Below are 22649 nucleotides of genomic sequence, written 5' to 3'. Positions count from 1 at the left end.
TGGGAGATCCAGAAGGAGAGAATTTAATTCAACTGCAAGAATCAGTTTTGGAAAAGGTTATTCTTGATAATTTCATAAAATTAAAAGAATGGAATGAGTTTTTGGATTCAAATCTCACAGTCATTATTGAGGATTATAAATAAAAATAAATCCACAATAGGGCATCAGGATAAAGAAAAACTCTTTAAAGGGACTTCAAATAAGAGGCAGATTATCCACCAAGGAATTCAAACAGACCAGCACCAGATTTTCCCTCAGCAACAACAAATGCCAAAATATAAATGAAAACCCCTCGGTGTTAGAGAAATAATCATCCGTTTAGAATTTGATATCTAGCTAAACTATCAGTAAGTCTTGTGTTGGGCTGGGAATGGGGGGGGGGCATATAAAAACAGAGTTTACTACCTAATGATTCTAACTTTTTTTGTTTGTTTGTTTTTAAGAAAGAGAGTGAGTGAGCATGAGTAGGGCTGGGGGAAAAGGGGCAGAGGGAGAGGGAGACAATCTCTATAGGCTCCATGTCCAGCATGGAGTGAGTGATGGGGCTTGATCTCAGACCCAAGCTGAAATCAAGACTCAGACACTTAACCGACTGAGGCACCAAGGTACATCAAGATTCTAATTTAAATAGTGACTAAAGGAACTATTTTTGCAAGAAGACACAAATCATTTAAAATACACACCGAAAGTCTTCTTAAAAAAGTTCTCTCCCAGGGCGCCTGGGTGGCTCAGTGGGTTAAAGCCTCTGCCTTCAGCTCAGGTCATGATACCAGAGTCCTGGGATTGAGCCCTGCATTGGGCTCTCTGCTCAGCAAGGAGCCTGCTCCCCTCCCCCAACCCCACCTGCCTCTCTGCCTACTTGTGATCTCTGTCTGTCAAATAAATAAAAAATCTTAAAAAAAGTTCTCTCCCAACTATTCCAGTTATTATCCCTGTAGTTATTAATCCATTTCTCTGCTCCCCATTTAAAGCAAACCTTCTCAAAGGAATTGCATTAGACTCTTATTTTCAATTCCTCTTGTCCACCTTCCTAAACCCATGCAAACCAGGCCTTAACCTCCACCACCTGATGAAATAGCTTTTGTCCTGGCCACTAATGACTTCACATCACTAAATCTAGTGGTTACTTCTTAATCATCTCATTTGAGTTATTAACATACAACATAATGGATGACTCTTTGAAATACTACCTTAATTTGGTATTTGGACACTATTCTCCATTGATTCTCCCACCCCACTGGATGTTCCCTCTTGGTCTACTTTGCTGTGGCCTCTTCATTTTTGGTACCACATAACATTGGAATACTGCCCCCTCCCTGTTTTCACTACCTACACTCACTCCCTAGGTAATTTCATAAAGTAATATGTCATTAATATCATCTGTATAATTATGTTCTCCAAAGACATAACTTTAATACAAACTACAGGTTCATAATCCAACTGACTAAATAATCCCTTTGGGTGTTTGACAGGAATCTCAAACTTAGAAATCTATAACCAAACTTTTGATTTTACCCTCTTAACCTGCTCACTTCACAGTCCTGGTCATTTCATGTCAATATCACCTTCATCTTTCCAGATTCTCAGGCTTTTCAGTCATACTATGAAAACTAATCCATCAACGAATTCTCTCAGATGTACCTTCAAATTATATCCAGAATGTGATCACTTCCTACTATCTCTATCTCCCTCATCCAAGTTACCAATATTTCTTATCTGGATTATTATACAGATAATTGTATTATTGTTATACAGATTATTAGAATAGTTTCTTAATTAGTCTACATGCTTCTGGTCTTGAAACCTTTTCCTCACATATATAAGCCACGCTTCAAGATTTTGCTAAAACAAGAACATGTCAGTTTTTTGCTCAGAGGGCATCCCATCTAACTTAGAGTAAATGCCAAAGTGCTTACAGTGGTCTGAAAAACTACTTGATCTCCCTTGGCCCTCTGCTCCAACAACAGTGGACTTTTTGATGTTTTTTGAAGACCTCATACAGCATATGCTATTCCCTCTGCCTGGGATACTTTTCAGCCAGACTTTTATCAAGTATCCATTAAAATATCACTATGTCTTTGAGTTCTTTCCTGACTATCTAGATCAATAATAACTCTAATACCTCATTTTACTCCATAGCACTTACCTTTATTTGATATGTCATACATTTACTTATTTACTGGTTTTTCTTTATCTCCTCTTACTACAATGTCAATTATATAAGTTCAGAGATTTTGTCTACTCTGTTCACTACTATATTTCCAAGCACCAATAACTATGGCAGACCAATAGAAGACACACAATATGGATTTATTAGATGACTAAATAGTGAGGAAAAACAAAGGTAAAACCGGATAGCCAATTCAACTAAATATTATTTGTAAAAACAATGTGGGCCAAATTTTCTACTGGTCAAAAAAGGTGAAAGAAAATTTTATACAAGAAAAACAAGGAAAATAGGTGAAATTATCTCAAACACATAAAATGTGCTAGATTTTCTGCTTTGCAGGGGAGAAGGAGAGATAATCTGTGTCAAATGGAAACACTAATGTTGCTTTATGTGGCAGTGAGCAGCTTGACTTGAGGGGTACATGGATACATGGGTATAGGGTAAACACCAACAATGTCATCACTGCAGCCTTCTGCTGCCTTAAAAATCAGCAGGTTGGCGGGGGAACCACATCAGGGAGGACTGAAAAGATCACACTATGACAGACTCTAGGAAAGAAGAGAGAAGCTGAGTATAATCATACTCTTAGAAAAGTGACAGGAATCGCATAGTTTAGGAATAGAAAGAGGAGATGTTATAGACTTATGTTCTGTGGATGTTTTTCTCAATAGGCAGAAAAGGAGAATCTTTAATGCTAGCTAATAACTATATTTGAAAAAAAATGAAAGAAAAACCTCTGTATTTTTAACACTGCAAAGAAACATTTCTGAAAAGTAATTATTTAAATCAATACCTATAAAAAGCAAGTCTGCCAAAATATGCTTTAAGACTTTCTGGGGGGGGGACCCAAAAATGAATACAATAAAACATTGTGTTCAAGTAACATTTAGACAAGGAATGTAAGGATAGTTCAATATCAGGAAGCTCAAGCAATATAATCTATAGCATTAAGTAATCAAATGATTCTTCTACCATGCAGAAGACCTCTGTTTATAAATTTAACACTTATGATAAACTCTTAATAAACTAGAAATCCAGGGTTTTCTGAATATGACAAACACGTCACCCAAAAATCTCTACATAATGGCATACTTAAAATGAAACTTTTGAAGCACTCTTACTATTATGCAGTACAAGAAAAAAAGGGCTTATTATAAAAGTATACTATTTACATGGCATGGTACTTTGTAAGGATAGGAAAGTTGAGATCAACAGAAAAAAAAACGTCTCGAAAGGTCCAAAGCATATGTGAGATCTTGCTACACAACAGAGAAGGCAGTACGAATAAGGGAGAAAGAACGGAGCTGCTCAGTAAATGGTATTGGGGCAACTTGCCTTTAGTATGGAATAACAACAGATCCATGCTTGACACCACACATACAAATTAATCCACATAAACTCAAAGTCTATCCATTTAAAATAAGACTTTGAGAAGCAAATTAAAGTAATTTAGAGTATAGGAGGAATTTATATATAATATAACCATGGAGGAGAAAGTGATTTCTTAAGAAAGGCACAAAAAGCAGAGTAATAAAAGAAATTTAATGATATCAAAATTTAAAAATTATCTGTGTTAAAAGATGACATGAAAAAATGCAATCAACAGACAGGATGCAGAATTTTCAATATATATAACAAAGTATTAGATATATATATGAAATATGAACACATACATAGATTTACACATGTTTCTGTAAATCAATAAAGAAAACAGACAATAAAAGAATAACAAGTAGAAAGAGGGGTGTCTGGATGGCTTAGTTGGTTAAGTGACCAACTCTTGATTTTGGCTCTGCACTCAGTGGGGAGTCTGCTTGAGATTTCCTCTCTCCCCCTGCTCCTCCCCCATGTGTACATGCATGTGCTCTCTAAAAATCAATTAAAAAAAAAAAGGAGCAGAAACATAACTGAGAGAGGAGGAAATCCTAATGGCCCTATAATGATGATGTCCCATTTTATGAATTAGAGTAATGAAAACTAAAACAATGAGACAGTCATTCATATCCACCAACCCACACATAATTAAATCTGATAATGAGTGCGAGCAAGGGCCCAGGGAAGTGACGGTTCTCAAATACTGCTGGCAGGAGTGTAAACTGGTATGAGCACTTTGGAGAGCAAGCTGGCAATGTCTACCAAACATGAAAATGCACATATCCTAGGACACGGCAAGTCCACTGATACATACTCCAGAAAAACTATTATATGTGTCCTAAGGGAAAATTAAAAGGTTATTTATCTTGGTACATACCTCAGTATAACTTATTTTGGTAAAACAACTGAATCAATTTAAATTCTGATCAGTATGGGAATGGATAAATTGTGACATTTTCATAAGATGGAATAATGTACAGCAATTTTTAAAAAAACGAACAAGGGTAATATGAAAACATAAATTCTGAAAACAAAATGTTTGACAGTAAAAGTAGCAATTGCCAGAATACCACATTCCATATTTAAAGTAAACTACATGAAAATACACAAATAATAGGGCACCTGGGTGGCTCAGTGGGTTAAGCCTCTGCCTTCGACTCAGGTCACGATCTCAGGGTCCTGGGATCAAGCCCCGAATTGGGCTCTCTGCCCGGCAGGGAGCCTGCTTCCCTCTCCCTCTGTCTGCTGCTCTGCCTACTTGTGATCTCTCTGTCAAATGAGTAGATAAAATCTTTTAAAAAATACACAAATAATTTGTGTTTCATGCATATAGCAAGCATGTTTCATATATGTAACTATATAAATTTTAAAGTATAAAAACAAGACTGTACAAATGTCCACACGTGACAACTGTTTCTCTGGGGCAGCAGAGGGTACAGGGTGAGACTGAGAAAGGCAAAACTGAGAACTATATTATTTGTTTCTTTACAAATAGTAGCTAGGAAGCACCTGTGGGAAGAATGTTTATGTCTGAGGTATTCATCGGGGTGGCGGGTCCATTATTGTAGAATTCTTAGCATGTTAAAAAAAAATAACTGTATTAGAGAGCTTTAAATCTATTTCCCTGCTCAGAGTAAAAAAAAAACAAGCCCCTACAAATTTATTCAGATAGAAAGATAAAGAGAGGTTCTGATAAAGAGTTCATATAATGCATTTACTCCTGGACAACACTGACAGGGGAGGACTGGAATGGTTACCCAAGTGAGTTCCAGTCACTGAATCCATGACTGTCACCCCCATATCCACCCTACTTACCCCTCATGGCTCACCAGAAATAGTGTTATATGACAAGGAAGGGGAGCTTTCTCAATCCCAGTTTCTAGGCTGAGGAACATTTTCTTCACAGATTCCAGAGGAAAACCACAGAGTGGACCTTCCAAGAAGAACAGCAAATCACATGAGATACTATACGGGCTATGTCCTGTCCCAAGGCTTCCCAGAATTCTGGTGCCAGCTATGTCTATAAGCACTTCAGTACTCTAATGAAAAACTCTGATTTGGGGCACAATGATTAGCAAATGGTTCTCAATCTCACTCCCTGAAAGTCACAAGCACGACCCATAAGCCCTAGGTAAGCTGGACAGGGCATCTGGTTTAGTCGTGGCAAATTGCAACAATTTGGGGTGCCAGGGCTGCTTCACTGTACCCAAGTGGACCACTGTGAAACCCACTAGCAAATACCCATTGAAAAGAAGGACCAAGACATTTCACAGACCACAATGTGTTTCAGTTGGTTGAGAAACATCAAAACGATAATACAGTAACCATAAAAGGGCAGCACAGGCAGAAGCCCCGTAAAGTGATGATCCAGGCTAAGCTTCACACATCTGTGGTCATCTCATTGTTTAGATGCAAAAGCACCAGAATGCCATGTTCATGGTCTCAAGTGATTGCAGAAAATATCCCGAGAAAGTCCGTATTTCATTTTCTTTTCTTGCTGCAGTAACCACTGAGAATGAACTCAGAAGGTCCTGCTGAGATTTCCGTAGAAAGAGAATCACTGGATTCACTAAAAGGATTTTACTCTTAAAAAATACAATCGTTCCAAATAGGCTTCCGTTTATAGTTTAATGTATGCAGAAGTATTTTCCCTATATATTTATTCTGCATGTCGTATTGTAATAGCCTTTGCAAACATTTTCCACAGAACTGACCCGAGCCGCTTAAGTGCTTATCGAAAAAACACTCTATTTAGCTATTCTCATTGAAAGGATGAAAAACCAACAAGACAGACGATTTAGTTTGTGCCAATATCTATCTCTGAATATGACAGAGCTTGTGCAAGACTGGCACTCCTTATATTTTAATAAAAGATTTGGCACTGGCAGTCAGTTCTATAACTGTAATTGAGTTGCATCAGTATTTAGAAAATTTAAAAGGCTGTGACTTTACATCTAATTTCTTCCCCTGAAGAGATAAAGACTTTGTATTTTCTGAGTTAATATGGTACTCGGTTTATAGCAAAAAGGCAAAATATGCAACAGATAACACCACAATTGTCACTCCGCGTTACACGATGGCTCGTCTTGTCCTTTTAGCCAACCTGACAAAAGCTAACACTTTCTCTCCCGTGTCACTTATTTCAGAGGTTGAGGGTCCCCATTCATTCACAGATGTTTGAGGAGGTTTTATTGTAATCACATGCAAGAGTGGATCTCTTTGCTCATTTTGGGGACGATTACCACATGGTCCTCAGTGGTCTCCCTGCTGTCCGACTCTTAATGTCTCCAATCCATCATTCACTCTGCTGTCAGGAGTCGAAAGTCTGTCTCCAAACATGACATTTTCTTGTTTCATATTCTTTAATGATTTCCCATTGCTTAGGACCCTAAGCCCTTAGCTGATCATCAAGGCCCCAAGCAACTGGTCCCGATCTGTTTTCCAAACCATATTCCCCTCTACACCCAACTTCATTAACTTTGCTGGATGGATTGGCCCAAACTCTAACTCAGTATGTTCAATACCATCTGGCATACCCTCTAATTCCCTTCTCCCCACACTGCAGCTCTTTTCATCTTTTAAGATCCACCAAGCTCTCCAGGTCCACCCCAACTGTCTCTTCCCCCGGGACAGCTGTCCTTAGCCACTGAATCAGGAGGGATTTTTCTCGCTCTGTAGTTCTGTCCTTTCTCTGTCACCGAGCTCACTCAGGTTATCACGGCCTGTCTAGGGTAATGAGTTGTAAACTGTCTCCTCTTTACCACACTATCAATGCCCTTTGGACAGGAGAGGCTTAATAAATAAAATTTGGTGCTAAACTGACATTGCTTCATATTGGAAAATGTGCCTGTGTGACCATGTGATTTACAAAACAAAATCAATTTAAAAATGAGCTAGAGCTTTTCAGTTCTGCCCTCCTCATTCCTCAGGGCCCAAAGGGAAATAGATCTGACACTTTAGAAGCAAGACCTCATCTCTGCCTCCTCTATTATCTTGCATAATGCCCTTAAAATCAAGAGCCCTGATAAAATGTTCTTTTTCCAGTAAAGGAGGTCCGGTTAAACAAAAGCAGAGCCAACATTTCCCCACAAGGTGCACAGTTTTGGGTTCTGATCCTCTTTCTTACAAAGGGACAATTACCCTTGGGAATGAGAAAAGTTGCCCAACAATGACAACTCACCGTGGTAGCAGAAAAGAGTGATAATTAGACACCAATTTCTTTAGTAGGACGAGTTGGGAGTAGTGGGTGGGGGCTTTTGGACTTGTCATTTCTAGATCAGAGAGAAATATTTTTAATTATTTAGCAGCTTTATGTTGATCACCACAGCTAATATTGTTGCCAGGGTGGAAAAGTGGTAAAGAGATGGTAAGACTGAATTTATCTGTATTCACACTGTCACTTTTAAGCTCCAAATAGAAAATATCTTTGATCAAGAGTTTTAAACAGATTGCTGAAAAAAGAAAGTTTCTTCTGGTAAGTACTAACATGCATAAATTTCTTACATAATAGATGAGAAAAAAATTTTTTTTGATATATGTATGTTTTTTTCTTGTGTTGACAGAAATTTGGCAGGCAACTGTGCACCACCCTTTACACAAAAAGTGGCTCAATCAACCACTGGCCTTTTCTTACAAATCTGGTAATCTGTGTCCCCTTAATAGAATAATGATAGGGATGTTTTCCCATTTTCAGTACAAAACTATGGAACAATGGAGTGTTTATTTTGGCCCAGTGACTTTGTACAAAGGTCCCATCTAAGTTTCCCCTTCAAAAAATCTTGCTTATAAATTCCTAACACCCAGAAAGTCAAGCTGAGAAAAACCGTGACTTTAGCATTTCCTTTTGGCCAAAATCTTTAATTTGGAGAATGCAAATAGGCCTTTCAAAATTATTTTTAAGCAGCTGAGAGGGCCCAAGAAGATGCCAAAATCTTTTCAACCCAAACTATTTCCAAAAACTGTCTGTCCCATTTTTGACTGAGTTAAGAATTAGAGAAATACATTTTATATAACTCTCAGCCCAAGTAACAATCTTCACTTTTAAAAAGAGAAGTCAATTTTTCTTCCTCTTCCTTTATCAACAGGTTTTCCCAGAAAATAAGTAAGTAAATAAATAGATATTAAAAAAATCAACTTCAGTAATATGAAAAATACATGCCAAAAGTGTCTTCAGCAATCTGCTTTTTAACTAGACAAGCTCTTTGGCAGATGAAAATCATTAGCAAGAGGAACTGTGGAGCTTTTAAAATGTGCTGGAAAAGTTTCAGAGAAGATCTACAGCATAAATAGCTTTATAAACCCGAAACAACGCTCCAGAAGACACCTGGTGCATCAGGTTATCGGAAAGGCCTAGAATAAGAAATACGAATTAAATCCTGAAAGAAGCATAGATCGTTATGTTTCTGGTGGCCACTGCTACACAAGGAGAGACGAATGGGCTGGAGCTCGAGCAAGGGCACCTGAAGAACGGCTGATACTGTTGCCAGACGTTTTCTTCCGCAAAGAGCGTAACAGACCATTTTCCGCGGCCTCTAGCCACGCACACATTCAGTTAGTCATTCAATAACCATGCGCGAGCGCCTATCGGACGCTCCGGGGCACTCAAAATCAGTGGGAAAAGTCCCCTATTTCATAGAACTGACATTCTAGTGAAAGAAAATTGACAAAAACCCCAAATAACTGGGGGGAAAAAACCCCATGCCAGATGGAATAAATGCTATAAAGAAAGCAGAACAGGGTGATGGAGATGGGAGCCAAGGGCTGACTCATGTTACTGGGGTCACAGAAGATCTTTCAGTTGAACTAAGACCCGATGACGAGAGGAGCCAGCTATGCCAGAATCTGAGGGCAAAGCATTCCAGACAAGGAAACAGTCAGGTGGGTGCACAAGGGAACAGAAGGAAAGTCGCTGTGCTTGGAGCTCAGGCCTCAATTCGGTCATCTATAATTGTGCACACTTAGGTCGTTGTAACATGTTCTTCAAACTTGGGGCAAAACAAGGAAATCTAGAGACAAAAACATACCTACGCTGTAAAAGCACGAAGAGGTCTTAGAGTGCTTATGTGCCTAATAATGACCCTAACGACCCGATGTCAAGAGCCTGAGCTTCGTTCTGGTTGATTTTCCAGCACTGATAGGTCTGACCAGTTTCTCATGGTTGAAGGCAGGGACAGAGAGTGTAAGGCTCGTAGGATTGAGGAGTTCAGGATGTGGCCATGAGAGGAACTATAACTGCTTATCTCACGGGACCTCTAACCATCAAGGAAGTACTTTTCCTGATTCTGGAAATTTGCACAAGATGACAAGACATCTTGGGGTACAGTGATCGCTCTCTTGCTTTTGACTCCCACCTGACTCTATTATATTTGACCGTATATCATAGTCATTTCAGTGTTGTCTTTTTGCCATTGTGAACCTCTAAGGGACTTCCTGGCAGAGACTCTTACTGATTGTTCTCTTTTCAGTACCTAATACAGTGCCAGGCACATAAGAGATGCTCAATAAGTGATAAATTCCCGGGATTGGCTTTGGCTTCATTAGCCCAATATTCTAATTACAGGTACAGTAATGGTGCCCAAATAATGCAGTTGTTTTTGTTTTGCTGTGTAAGCAGTAAATCCTTAAGAATTTCTGTGCTATCTGCCAAAGCACAGATGGGTTCCCAGAAATGCTTTGGCCCAAAGTAGATAATGATGCTTGTTGAATGTATGCACGTATGTCGGAGTGGATAAACCTATGAACAAATTCCAGCAAGGACAACCACACCCAGAGCCGTTTTATTCGATCAGCAACGGGTTCTACCATATGCTCAGCACTGCTAAGTGCTAAGCTAAGCCAAGTGCTACAGAAACAACGGTGAGAAAAACAGATGGCCCCACCATAACGGAGCTATCGGTATGGTAAGGAAGCACACTGAAGACATCGCATGCGTACATAAGTATAAGACCCACAAAGGGATGATCAGAGAAGGGTTCTTGGAAGGCTACCGGGAAGACATGATCAATTTTATTCAAAATGTCAATGCCACCACATAATCATGAGGGTTTTTTAGAAACCAGGCCTGTAGACATAGAGCAAGTGGTCAAGAAAGATGACAACTGATGGTAGCTGAAGTTGCCTCTGGTAAGCGGGGATGGGTTACTGAGAAAATATGTGGAATCTTCCCTTTAGGCCATCTTTAAAATTGAACTAGAACTTTTTATGTGTCCTGATCGTGTGTGGTCTTGTTTAGAAACAGAATATACCAAGCAACCTAAAATTGTCTTTTGTAGGCATTCTTTACTATACCATGATTCTTTTGTTAAAAGCTTTAAATGTAGCAGCTCAGCTATTTTTCTGAGGTATACCAGGAAAATCTAAAATTTATTTTATGAGCTAAAAAACAATGCATTGCCCTTGTTCTCCCATCATTCAGGAAAAATAGCTAAGTGAAATTTTGGTCAAGCTTTCCAAAAAGCCTTGGGCTGAGGACAAGCATGGAAAAATTCAAGCCCAAAGGAGAAATTTCCAGAAATTTAGAAGCAAGTGAAAACAGGGGGTTATAACAGTTCAGTACTTGCTGCCAGGAACAAAGTATATACGATATTATTTATTGCTGAAAGCTTTTCAGAGAGGCAGCATCTGGTTTCAGTGAGGTCTTGCTTTTTCATCCCATCCAGCAGCTGGACTGAGAGCCACAGCACAAGGAGATCAACCAATTGGCCAAGGTAACACGGTGAGTTAGTGACTCTTTCCAGATTAGACCACAAGAGCCTCTGGCTCCTTGAATGCCAAGAATAAGTCACATGACAGACGGAGAGTTCAACACTTTTTTATTGACTGGATTCTTTAGCTTTAATTTTCTATTTGTGTTTATATTTTCAGAGTCCTAGAGAATCATTCTTTCTTCCTTTTCTCCAGTGGAAAGATCAGATATCAACTTGGTTTCCTGTGAATGCCAAAATTCCCCACCCCACCCCCAACCAGGAATTATTCATCTAGGCTGAGTGTACTAATGGCAAGAAAAGTCAGAAATGGTCATGCAACGTTCCCCTCACACTGGGAAGAGGAAGATGGAGATTGAAAGGCCAGCCAACTCTCAGCAGAGAAGCTGGGCACTCTGCTTTGGTCCTTCCAAATGTGCCTCTGAGGCAGGGGAAACGCTGATGAAGGCGAGGTTAATCTTCATAGGAGAAAACGTTAGAGGCTTTTACTTTTCTGCAAGCCTTTGAGGGATAACCAGTGTTATCCCTCGCAGAGCCCCAGCAATAGAAAACACATCCCTTCATTCCATTTGCATATGTCTTCCATACCAACAGGAGAAAAGGAGGCTCTGTTTCCTAAGCGTATGTTATCTCCCACATCCCCAGAAGACTATGTTATTTGAGTTGCAAAGGGAACAAACAAGCAACAACGATATACCCCCATGTCTTCAAAATCTGTTTAAGAAGAAACTTCACATTAATAAAATACCCAATGTGGTACTTAATTATTCTAAGAAGCAATGTCAACTACCATCAGTTGTCATCTATCTTGACCACTTGCTCTATGTCTATGGCTTAGTTCCAAATAACAGCACATACATCCATTAACAGTATTAGTATTATACTATTAATTAAAATAATTATTAATATTATTACTAGTTTCATGAAATCAAAATACCATTTCTAGGGAAAGAAAGGGAAGGGAGGGCAGTGGAGGGAGAGGATTATAACCCTTCTTCTTAATGTGGAAACATCTAGCTGGTGGATAATCTAATATGAGAAGACTAGAGAACTCAGCCAGTTAGTCATGTGAAGAAATGTGACATATTCTAAAATGACCAAAAGAATATCAGGGAGGGAATAAGGCCTAATCTGGTTATCAGACTCTGCAACAGCAATAGGGCCCAGCATCAAGAGAAATCTTGCAAGCTCTCGGAGTATACAACTGTGCCCAGAAGGCATGCCATTTTCATAACATGAAACATATGTCCACTATGAGGGGCAGCAACCTAATTTCACTTTAAGTTGGAATGAACAATACCACGAAGAAACATATGACAAGTTCAATACTATAGGAGTTGGGGAATTTTTACTTACAACTTATTGCAGATGTCAAACACAATAGGAATAGAACATTTCATTTTGTTTCCTTTATATCACAATTTTCTTTTAATTGGAGCAGATGAAATAATTCCTGACCATAAAGAAGTGATGACATTTCAAGAATGAGAACTTATGTTCTGTTTCATATAGGCATTCTATTCCCCTTTAACTTATTATTGTTCCAAAGAACAGCCATGATAACATAAACATTGTGCTCATACATTTGGTATTTACTGAGTGCCTACTATGACCTGGGTCCTGATTTAGGCCCAAAGGCTACAGTCATAAACAACACGGACACATCCCTGTCCTCTTGCAACTTCTAACTTGGGTAGTTCGATCTTATTTCAAAGTTCAGTTATTACTTCGATAAGGTTCAGTTCAGGTTTTAAAAAGGAAACCCCCACTCTGCGGAAAATTCTCAAGTTATGACTGTCTTTCCAAAACATACTTTCTCAACCCTCCAATTAGTCCATTGCTATTAAACTCAGAGATACGGTCGTTCTTAGAAGAAAGAAGTAGGACATGATAAAGGGTTATTTTTCTTTTTGAAGATAAGTTTCTCAACTACAGATGTCTAATGGGTTAGCCAGTAGGTTCAGCTGCCACATGTCAAACTAAGAAATGGTCATAGAAGCCTGGATAGGCCAACTGAGAAAGATGCCTCCAAATATTCAACTTAATCCTTTCTCTGCCCAAAACTCTAAACTGATATCCTTAGCAAGTGCTGGTAAATAATTACATGTTTTGTCAATAAAGTGCAAACAACCAGCTTAAGTTTGCTCCAAACCTGTCCACAAGATCCTTTGGGCCAGCAGGGATCAATCTGACCACAAGGGGTGCCAGGCAACAGTCTAGGACGTAAGGCACACAGGTCTACACTTCTGCTTGGGTGTAATTGTGAATGGTGATGAGCACTGAAGTGTTTCAAATCCACATGAACACACCTAAATGTCTCCTCTTAGAAAAAAACAAAAAGTAGCCATTTAACGTTTTAGATTCTCCTGATTTTTTTTTTAAGATTTTATTTATTTATTTGACAGACAGAGATTACAAGTAGGCAGAGAGGCAGTAAGAGAGAGGAGGAAGCAGGCTCCCTGCTGAGCAGAGAACCCAATGCAGGGCTCAGTCCCAGGACCCTGGGATCATGACCTGAGCCGAAGGCAGAGGCTTTAACCCACTGAGCCACCCAGGTGCCCCATCTCCTACCTGATTTCTTTAGCTTTCTCTCTCCACCTCCACCCACTGCCCCCCACAGCCTTGCCTCCTTTCCCCCTTAATATTTCTCTCCTACTGTCCCTACAATAAGGTAAGACACTCTTCCAGCTCATTTCATGAAGCACTGCAATCATCACCTGTCACAGGAGGGGACCCTGAAGCCCAAGGTCATACAGCTGCGAGGTAGCCAAACCAGGATTCCAATGAGCCCATCTGATTCCCGAGTCCTTGACTGCTATACTACACTGCCTCTTTGGTGATTCCTCACTTAAGTCTTCTCGGTAAAGACGGGTTGTTTTAGGCATTAAGTAGAAGAGTAATAGGGAGACATAAGAGTTAGTATTAATCTCTGCTATACTTGAGAAAAATCCAACAAATTCGCTGAAGTACTTTAAAGGTGGTAATGAAGGGAGCAATTTATTAGGGTTACACATCTCAACTGCACCAATTTCAGGCCTTTTTTTCCTCCAGTTTTATTGAGAAATAACTGGTGTACAACGCTGTATAAGCCAAAAGCACACAGCATGATGTAAATACACTGTGAAATGATCACCATGACACGTGCAACTAACAGCCATGTTCTCATACAGATACAATTAAAAAAGTTCTCCTTGTGATGAGAACTCTTGGATTTACTCTCTTACTAACTTACCTGTATATCCAACAGCAGTGTTAGCTATATTCATTATGCTCTACACTCCATCCATGGTACTTAATTTATTTTATAACTGCAAGTATGTACCCTTTGACCACCTTCTCCCAAGTCCCTCTCCCCCATCCTCTACCTCTTTTTTTTCTAGGAGTGTTTGTTTTAGATTCCAAACATAAGTGAAATCATACAATATTTGTCTTTCTCTGACTTATTTCACTTAGCGTAATACCTTCAAGGTCCAACCATGTTGTCTCAAATGGGAAGACTTGCTCATTTTTTTTAATGGCTGAATAATGTTGAACTGTATACCACAATTTCTTTATCCATTCATCCATTGACGGACACTTAGGACTGCTTCTAGGACTGGGCTCTTGTAAATAATGTTGCTAAAATATCTTCTCATATCATTCTCACATAAAGTATCTTCTCATAAAATATCTTCTCATATTAGTGTTTATGTTTCTTTTGGATATATTCCCAGAAATGGAACTGCTGGATCATACAGTATTTCTACTTTTAATTGTTTTCCATAGTGGCTACGCCAATTTACAATCCTACCAACAGTGCACCAAGATTCCTTTTTCTCCACACCCATGCCAGTATGCGCTATCTCCTGTCTTTTTTGATGATGACTATTCTAACAAGCATGTCAAATTGTGGTTTTAATTTGCATTTAATTTGACTAATGATGTTAAACATTTTTTCATGTACCCATTGGCCTCTGTGTATCTTCTTTGGAGTCAGGTCCTTTGCTCATTTTTTAATTGGGTCATTTGGTTTGTTTTTGCTATTGAGTTGTGTAAGTTCTTTATATATTTTGAATATTAACCCCTTATCAGATATGTGGTTTGCAAATATTTTTCCCCCATTCTATGGGGTGTCACTTCACTTCATTGATGGTTTCTTTGCTGTGCAAAAACTTTTTAGTTCGATGCAGTCCCATTTATTTATATTTTATTTTGTTTCTTACGTTTCAGGTTTCATATCTAAGAAACCATTACTAAGACCCATGTCAAGAACCTTTATTCCTATGTTTTCTTCTAGAGTTTCATGGTTTCAAGGTTCTACATTTAAGCTGTTAATCCATTTTGAGTTAATTTTTGTGAGTGGCATTAAGATATGGGTCCAATTTCATTTGTTTCCATATGAATATCCAATTATCCTGCACCATTCATTGAGAAGGCTCTCTTCTCCACTCAGTATTCTTGGCTTCTTTGTCAAATATTGGTTGACTCTATATGCTTGGGAGTATTTCTGGGTTCTCAATTCTGTTCCATTTGTCTGTTTGTTTTTATGCCAGTACCATACGGTTTTGATTACTACAGTTTTACAGCATAGCTTGAAATCGGGAAGTGTGACACCTGCTTTGTTGTTCTTTCTCAGGATTCCTTTGGCTTTCACGTTTCCATATAAATTTTAAGAGTTTTTTTTTTTTTCCCTAGCTTTGTAACAACAACAACAACAAAAAATGCTATGGGAATCTTGTTAGGGGCTGCATTACATCCAAAGATGCTTTTAGTCATAGTGACATTTTAATAACATCCATTCTTCCAATCTATGAATGCAGGATATCTTCCACTTATTTGTATCTTCTTTTCTTTTATCAATGTCTTATTTTCAGAGTAGAGTTCTTTCAGCTTCTCACATTTACCTCTAAGTATTTTATTATTTCATACTACTGTAAATGGGACTGATTTCTTTTTCAGAAAATTCATTATTAGTGTACAGAAATGCTACTGATTTTTATATGTTAATTTTGGATCTTGAAACTTTATTGCATTCATTGATTAGATCCAACTATTTGAGTATTTAGGATTTTCTCTATATAAAATCCTATCATTTGCAATCAGAGAAAACTTTATTTCTTCCTTTTCAATTCTAATTCCATCTGCCTCTGTCTATCTGTCTTATTGCTCTAGCTATTACTTCTAACACTGTTTAATCGGAGTAGTGAGAGTGGACACTGTTTATCTTGTTCCTGATCTTATAGGAAAGCTTTCAACCTTTCACCATTGAGTATGATGTTAGCTGTGGGTTTGTCCTATATGGCCTTTATTTTAAATTTTTTTTTTATTTAAAGATTTTTATTTATTTGACAGACAGAGATCACAAGTAAGCAGAGAGGCAGGCAGAGAGAGAGGAGGAAGCAAGCTCCCTGCTAAGCAGGGAGCCCAAGGTGTGGCTCAATCCTAGGACCCTGGGACCATGACCCGAGCCGAAGGCAGAGGCTTTAACCCACTGAGCCACCCAGGCACCCTATGGCCTTCATTTTATTGAGATACATTCCTTCTATGCCTAAGTTGTTATGAATTCTTATCCCAAATGGATGTTGGATTTTGTCAAATGTTTTTTTCTGCATCTACTGAGACAATCATAGATTCTTTTCTTTCATCCTACTAATATGAGGTTTCACACTGATTGGTTTGTGTATGTTGTACCATCCTTACATGCCAGGGATAAAATCCATTTGGTCATGGTAGATGACCTTTTTAAGAGCTGCTGATTTTGGCTTGCTACTATTTTATTAAGAATTTTTGCATCTATATTCATCAGGGATAATGGCCTATAGTTTTCTTTTCTAGCAGTATCCTTTTCTGGTTTTGGTATCAGGATAATGCTGGCCTTGTAAAATGAGTTTAGAAGTGTTCTCTCTTTTATTTATTTTTTATTTTTTTGAAGAGTTTGAGAAGGATTGGTGTGAATTCTTCCTTAAATGTTTGGTACAATTGCCAAAGAAGTCATCTGGTCCTGACCATTTCCTTTGGTGGGAGATTTATGACTATTGATTCAATCTCCTTAACTCCTTAACTAGAAATTGGTCTTCTCAGGTTTTCTATTCTCTTCTAATTCGGCCTTGATAAGTTACAGGTTTCTAAGAATTTTTCCATTGCTTCTAAGTTGTCCAATTTTTTTCATAGTAGCCTCTTACAATCCGTTGAATTCTTTATCATTAGATGTAATGTCTCCTCTTTCATTTACAATTTTGTCAATTTGGGTTCTTTTTCTTTTTTTCCTTGGATAGTCTACCTAGGAGTTTTGTTTTTTTTTTTTAATCTTTTCAAAGACCAATTTTTTAGTTTGGTTATTCTTTTCTGCTGTTTTTCTGTTTCTTATTTCTCCTCTAATCTTTATTATTTCCTTTCTTCTGTTAATTTTGGGATGTTGGCTCTTCCTTTTCTGGTTCCTTAAGGGCACAGACTTAGGTAGTTTATTTGGGATCTTTCTTGCCTTTCAATGTAGGCATTTATTGCTATGAACCTCCCTCTTAGAACTGTTTCTGCTGCATCTTATATGATACTATGCTGTGTTTGCAGTTTCATTTATATCAAGAAGCTATTTTATTTACCCTTAACTTCTTTGATCCATTGGTTGTTGGGAGATTGCTGTTTAATTTCGGTGTGCTCATGAATTTTTCAGTTTTCCTCTTGTCATTGATTTCTGGTTTCATGCCATCGTGGTTAACAGAAGATACTCAGTATGATTTCAATCTTTTTTTGGTGTTGGACTGAATGCCCTGTATATGTCTGATAGGTCCATTTGGTCTATAATGCTGTTCAAATCTGTTGTTTCCTTACTGATTCTCTGCCTGGATGACGTATCCATTGTTGAGACTAGGGAATTAAAGTCCCCGACTATTATTATATCACAGTTTATTTCTTCTTTTGGCTCTGTTAGTTTTTGCTTTGTATATTTAGGTGCTCCAACGTTGGGTGCATAAATATTTGCAACCGCTATATCTTCTTGATGTATTTCCCTCTTTATCATTATATAATGACATTTTTTGTATCTTTTCACCATTTTTGGCTTAAAGTCTACTATATATGTATAGCTACCCCCGCTTTTTCTCTTTTGTTTTTTATTTTTTTTTTGTTACTATTTGCTTAAAATGTCTTTTTCCATCCCTTCACTTTCAGTCCATGTGCGTCTTCTCTAGGGATAAAGCAAATGTCTTAAAGCCAACATATTGTTAGACCTTGTTTTTTGTTTGTTTGTTTGTTTGCTTTAAATGCATTCAGCCATTCTCTGCTTTCTAGCTGGAGACATGAATTCATTTATGTTTAAAGTAATTACTGAGAGGTAAGGACTTACTGTTGCTATTTGTTGCTTTTTGGTGTTTGTAGATTCATTATTCTATGTTTCTTATCCTGTTGTCTTTGTGTGTTTTGATGTCTTTTGTTATCAGTATACTTTGACTTCTTTATCGTGTTCTTTTGTGTAATTATCATTGGATTTTCCTTTGTGGTTACCATGAGGCTTACATAATAGATCTTAAATTTGTAACACCCTATTTTAAACTGATAAAAGCTCCAATAAAATACGTAAACTTTACACTTTTACTTCTCTTTCCCTTACATTTTAAGGTTTTGCTGTTAAAATTTACATGCTTTCATACTTATAGATAACTACAGATTACTGTAGTTATGGTTATTTTTATTACATTTGATTTTAAGTTTTAAACTAGAGTTTTAAGTGAATCGTGCACCACTATTACCATATTGTACAAGAGAACTATGACTATAGATTTACCATTACCAGCGAGATTTACTCTACCTTTTTATGTTCTTATGATGTTTATCTGTGCCCTTTTGAAGCTGTAGGATGAGCTCCCCATTTGCCTGGGTTCTCTGGTCACGCTTATGAGATGGTTGGGACTGAGTACTACATGCAGTAGTAGATAGGGCAATGAATCAGCTTCCCTGCCCTGCCAAGACAGCAGAGCCTATGTAACTTTTTGGTTGAGGATCCAAATCAGTCTAGACTGTGCTTTCAGTTTCCTGGTCAGGTGAGAGTACCAACTGTGCTCTGCAGAACAGAAAGCCATGGGCTGTGCTCTCTGTTCAAGTGCCACTGCAGGCACAGCTGCAGCACGGGCTACGCAGCTTCCCACATGCCCTGGTTAGGTTCCCTGGTTTGACAAGCTAACATCTGCATTTAGCAACAAGTGGGGTTATGAATTAGATCTTCTGCCCGGGCACAGCAGAAGAAGCAGCTCTAGTGTTGGTAAAGCATTCTGCTGGCTGTCTTAACTCAAGCAAACCTGCCTCCCAAGTTCCCTGACCAAACAAGGCCACTGGCTTTGCCCTGCAAAGTATCAGCTCTGCCTGCTCTTGGCTCAAGGGCCACTGAGCTGCACAGCTTCCAGTAACTGTCTCCAGTCCTTCTGTCAGATGGGGCTGGAACATACTCTCCACAGGTGGGGCTGTCTCAGCTCCTTTGCCTGGGCAAGAGGGGCAGGAGCTGCTCCAGGCTGCTGTCGGTTTCCCAAGCAGGCTCCCTGACTGGGAGGGGCTGGAGCTACCCTCAGCCTTGGCTATGAATTACTCCCCTGCCTATGCACAGCACAGGAATATTCCAGGCCTGGTATGATTTTGCTCTGGGGATGATCAGCTCAGCCTGCTGACTTCTCAAGCTCAAGTGCTGCTGAGCCCCACTGCTTCTAGAAGTTGTTGCCAGCCTTTCTGGTCAGATGGGGCCAGAAGACATTCTCCACAGTGAGTAGGACTATGATGTACGCCTCTTGGCTAGGGCCAACAAAACTTCTCATTTGAGGATCCAAATCAGTCAGATCTGTACTCCACTGAGTTCCCTGGTTGGAGTACACCGTGGCTTGGTTCCCTGGTTGGAGTACACCCTTGGTTCTGCAGATGAGCAAATCCTCCGGTTGAGATTATTATTTGGGCACTGTGTGCATGAACTTGGTCTGCTAAGATCCATGCCAAGTACGGTTGTTGCAAGTCCCTCCCCCTTTCTCTATCACAGTCCTATTTCCAGGGGCTAAGCCCCACAGATTCCCTTGAAATCCCTATAATGCAAGATTGGAGTAGGGGCTCTGTCAAAGAAACCTACAATGCTGGGGGTGGGGGGTGCTAACTGTCCTTCCAGGGTTCTCCTCCCACTACAGAAACTGAAGGCTCAAGGGACACCTCTTCCTTTGGTGCTGCACAGGCCTGGGGAAGGGGCAATGTGGTCAGTGGATAGCGGCTCCTCTTACCCTTCTCATCTGTCTCTGTCTCTGTGGTGTAGGGTCATTCTCCAGCTGCACACTGTGTTCTAGGATTCCCTCAGTGACATCCTGTTCTTGAATAGTTGTTGGTTGTTCTTCTTGTGAAGGGGAACAACCTACGTCATTTTGGTGATGTTAACCCCAACTTCAAGCCTTTTGTCTTTCCCATGTGGGAACACACCAACAAAAGTCAAGAACAAATACCAGTTAGAGGGTACCATGACCCACGGGAACACACAAGTAAAAAACAAAAATGTTCCCTATAATGTCACAGTTATGCTCTGTAACCCACTCCAAAAGTAAGCCAAATGAAGCCTTTGTTTGTATTAACATTTTCTCTTGTTGTAATTCATTTCCCGGGTCCGGAAGGGCATAGTTCTTTGATTTATACTAAGCAGCTCGATGGAGAGAAAGCTGGAATAGCAGCTCCCACAAGATCCACACACCTAATGCACTCATTTACAGGCCGTGTAAACACTGACGACATGGAAGGATTCCTACTGCCCTCTTTTACCAAAGCTTTTACAACCCAACTCCGTTCTTACTGGTTAGGAAGGCTGGACCACCCACTAAATTTTGTCCAGCTAAATAAACAGCTACAGTTGAGAGAAGTACAAACTTCTGGGCTTACTGTTTTTAGATCCACCCAGTATTCACTCAAGACTGAGTTCCAGCAGGTTACAGACAAAATCCAACAGAATGAAACTCGGCTCTTAATTAAGCCCTACTGCCAAATGCATGAAATCATTAGGTTAGTTCTCGACCTGTGTCTACCATCACTCTTCTTTCCACTGGACAAACTGCCTGGCTCTCAGAGGCCAGGGCTATTTAGATGAAACAGGGCATAATAACACTGATTCTGTGGAAAAAGAAAAACGCAGTGGCTTATAAAGTGAGTTCCATTAGTGAACTGGCAGTATTTAATGACAGAGAGACAGTGTACCAGGAGATGAAGAAGAAAAAACATGATAACAGCTGTAAACAGTAGCTGTCTGCAAGAAAGAGACACTAGCCTATGCCAAAATAAACTACGATGAAAAGAAAACTGTTTTTACCAGTAAGGCAAAACTGCTTTCTGGATTTTTAATCACTTCCCTTTGGAGTCATTCTTTGGTTTTCTGAAAGGGACCAGGTTGAAGGTCTGTATGGAATTCTGATAAGATCAGGAGAAGAACCAGCAGCTAGTATGTACTTAGCAAACATATATTAAGTGCCTACTGTGTGTAAGACATTGCATTTTGGTAAAGTCTGCCTCATGCTTTCTGCCCTTGTAGCCCAAGTACTCCCTGTAATTTCAGTCTCTGTTCTTGACAAAAGATGACTACCCCCTGGCCACCTTTTATGGGATTGTTTTAAGACTCAGTTGTGCCCATCACCTGCCCTCATTGTTCTTCCTCTCCTGAGATGTCACAAACCCCTAGTAAAATGGTCTTTAAAGGTCTCATTGGTCTTTAAAGGTCTTTGAAAGGTCTTTAAAGGTCCCACTGGTCTTTAAAGGTCTAATCCACTTTCAGATGACAGAGGCTAAACAGGAAATCTTACATAGCTCCTTTACCAAATTGGACTGGGAGCATACTACTTAGAGGGACCTTCCCACAATCTTCTTTCCATCCTCCTCTCTCATTTGGTAATGACCACAGACCTTCACCAAAATTTTCACCATGGCAGAGTTCTAGAGACGGGCCTCGGTATTACTTCACCAGAGATTCCAGTGTATTTACTGCCCTAACCCCTCCTCTGACTTAGGCCCTACCCCAATTTCCCACTTCTACTTCTCAAACCCACACCTGGTTCTACTAGCTCTGTACTTACATTGGTCTCAGGGTATCTTTATCTCTCTGAATCATTTCTTGCTTCCTGCATCTACAACCATTTATGGACATGATCATAGATTACTGGGAGTTTGCATAAACCCAAATAAAACTTGCTTTTTGAGGATAAATTTTAACAGGAGGTAAGACAGGCCTGGCTCTTAGAGAAGCAAGGCTGGAGATCCCACCCAGTAGTTAGAGTGTGAATTTATCTTTCCAATGTGGAATCTCTGGGCCTTCCTATCCAAAGAGGTGACCCTGCTCATGGCGGATTTGCAGAACAAATCTGGCCTGGGGACCTGCATCCAGAAGCCACACACAAGCAATCTAATTTCTCCATGCAGAATCTACAACA

General features: G+C 39.3%; 1 protein-coding gene across 4 annotated transcripts in view; it reads right to left on the bottom strand.

Moving 5' to 3' along the window:
* GHR (growth hormone receptor) overlaps positions 1 to 22649 on the bottom strand; it is a 252875-nt gene that overhangs the window by 147214 nt on the left and 83012 nt on the right. Inside the window, exon 1 of one of the 4 annotated variants that reach the window (XM_032851403.1) lies at positions 5360 to 5381. The exons of the other annotated variants lie outside the window; for them this stretch is intronic. Within the exon in view, the coding sequence (XP_032707294.1) occupies positions 5360 to 5366 (7 nt within the window). The 5' untranslated portion in view covers positions 5367 to 5381. Of the gene's footprint in view, positions 1 to 5359; positions 5382 to 22649 lie in introns of those variants that run through there. 4 annotated transcript variants of the gene reach the window in all.

Source organism: Lontra canadensis, unplaced genomic scaffold (assembly GCF_010015895.1).
Source record: "Lontra canadensis isolate GAN:19392208 unplaced genomic scaffold, GSC_riverotter_1.0 scaffold5, whole genome shotgun sequence".
NCBI lineage: Eukaryota > Metazoa > Chordata > Mammalia > Carnivora > Mustelidae > Lontra > Lontra canadensis.
This window is presented reverse-complemented; position numbering and strand designations above follow the sequence as displayed.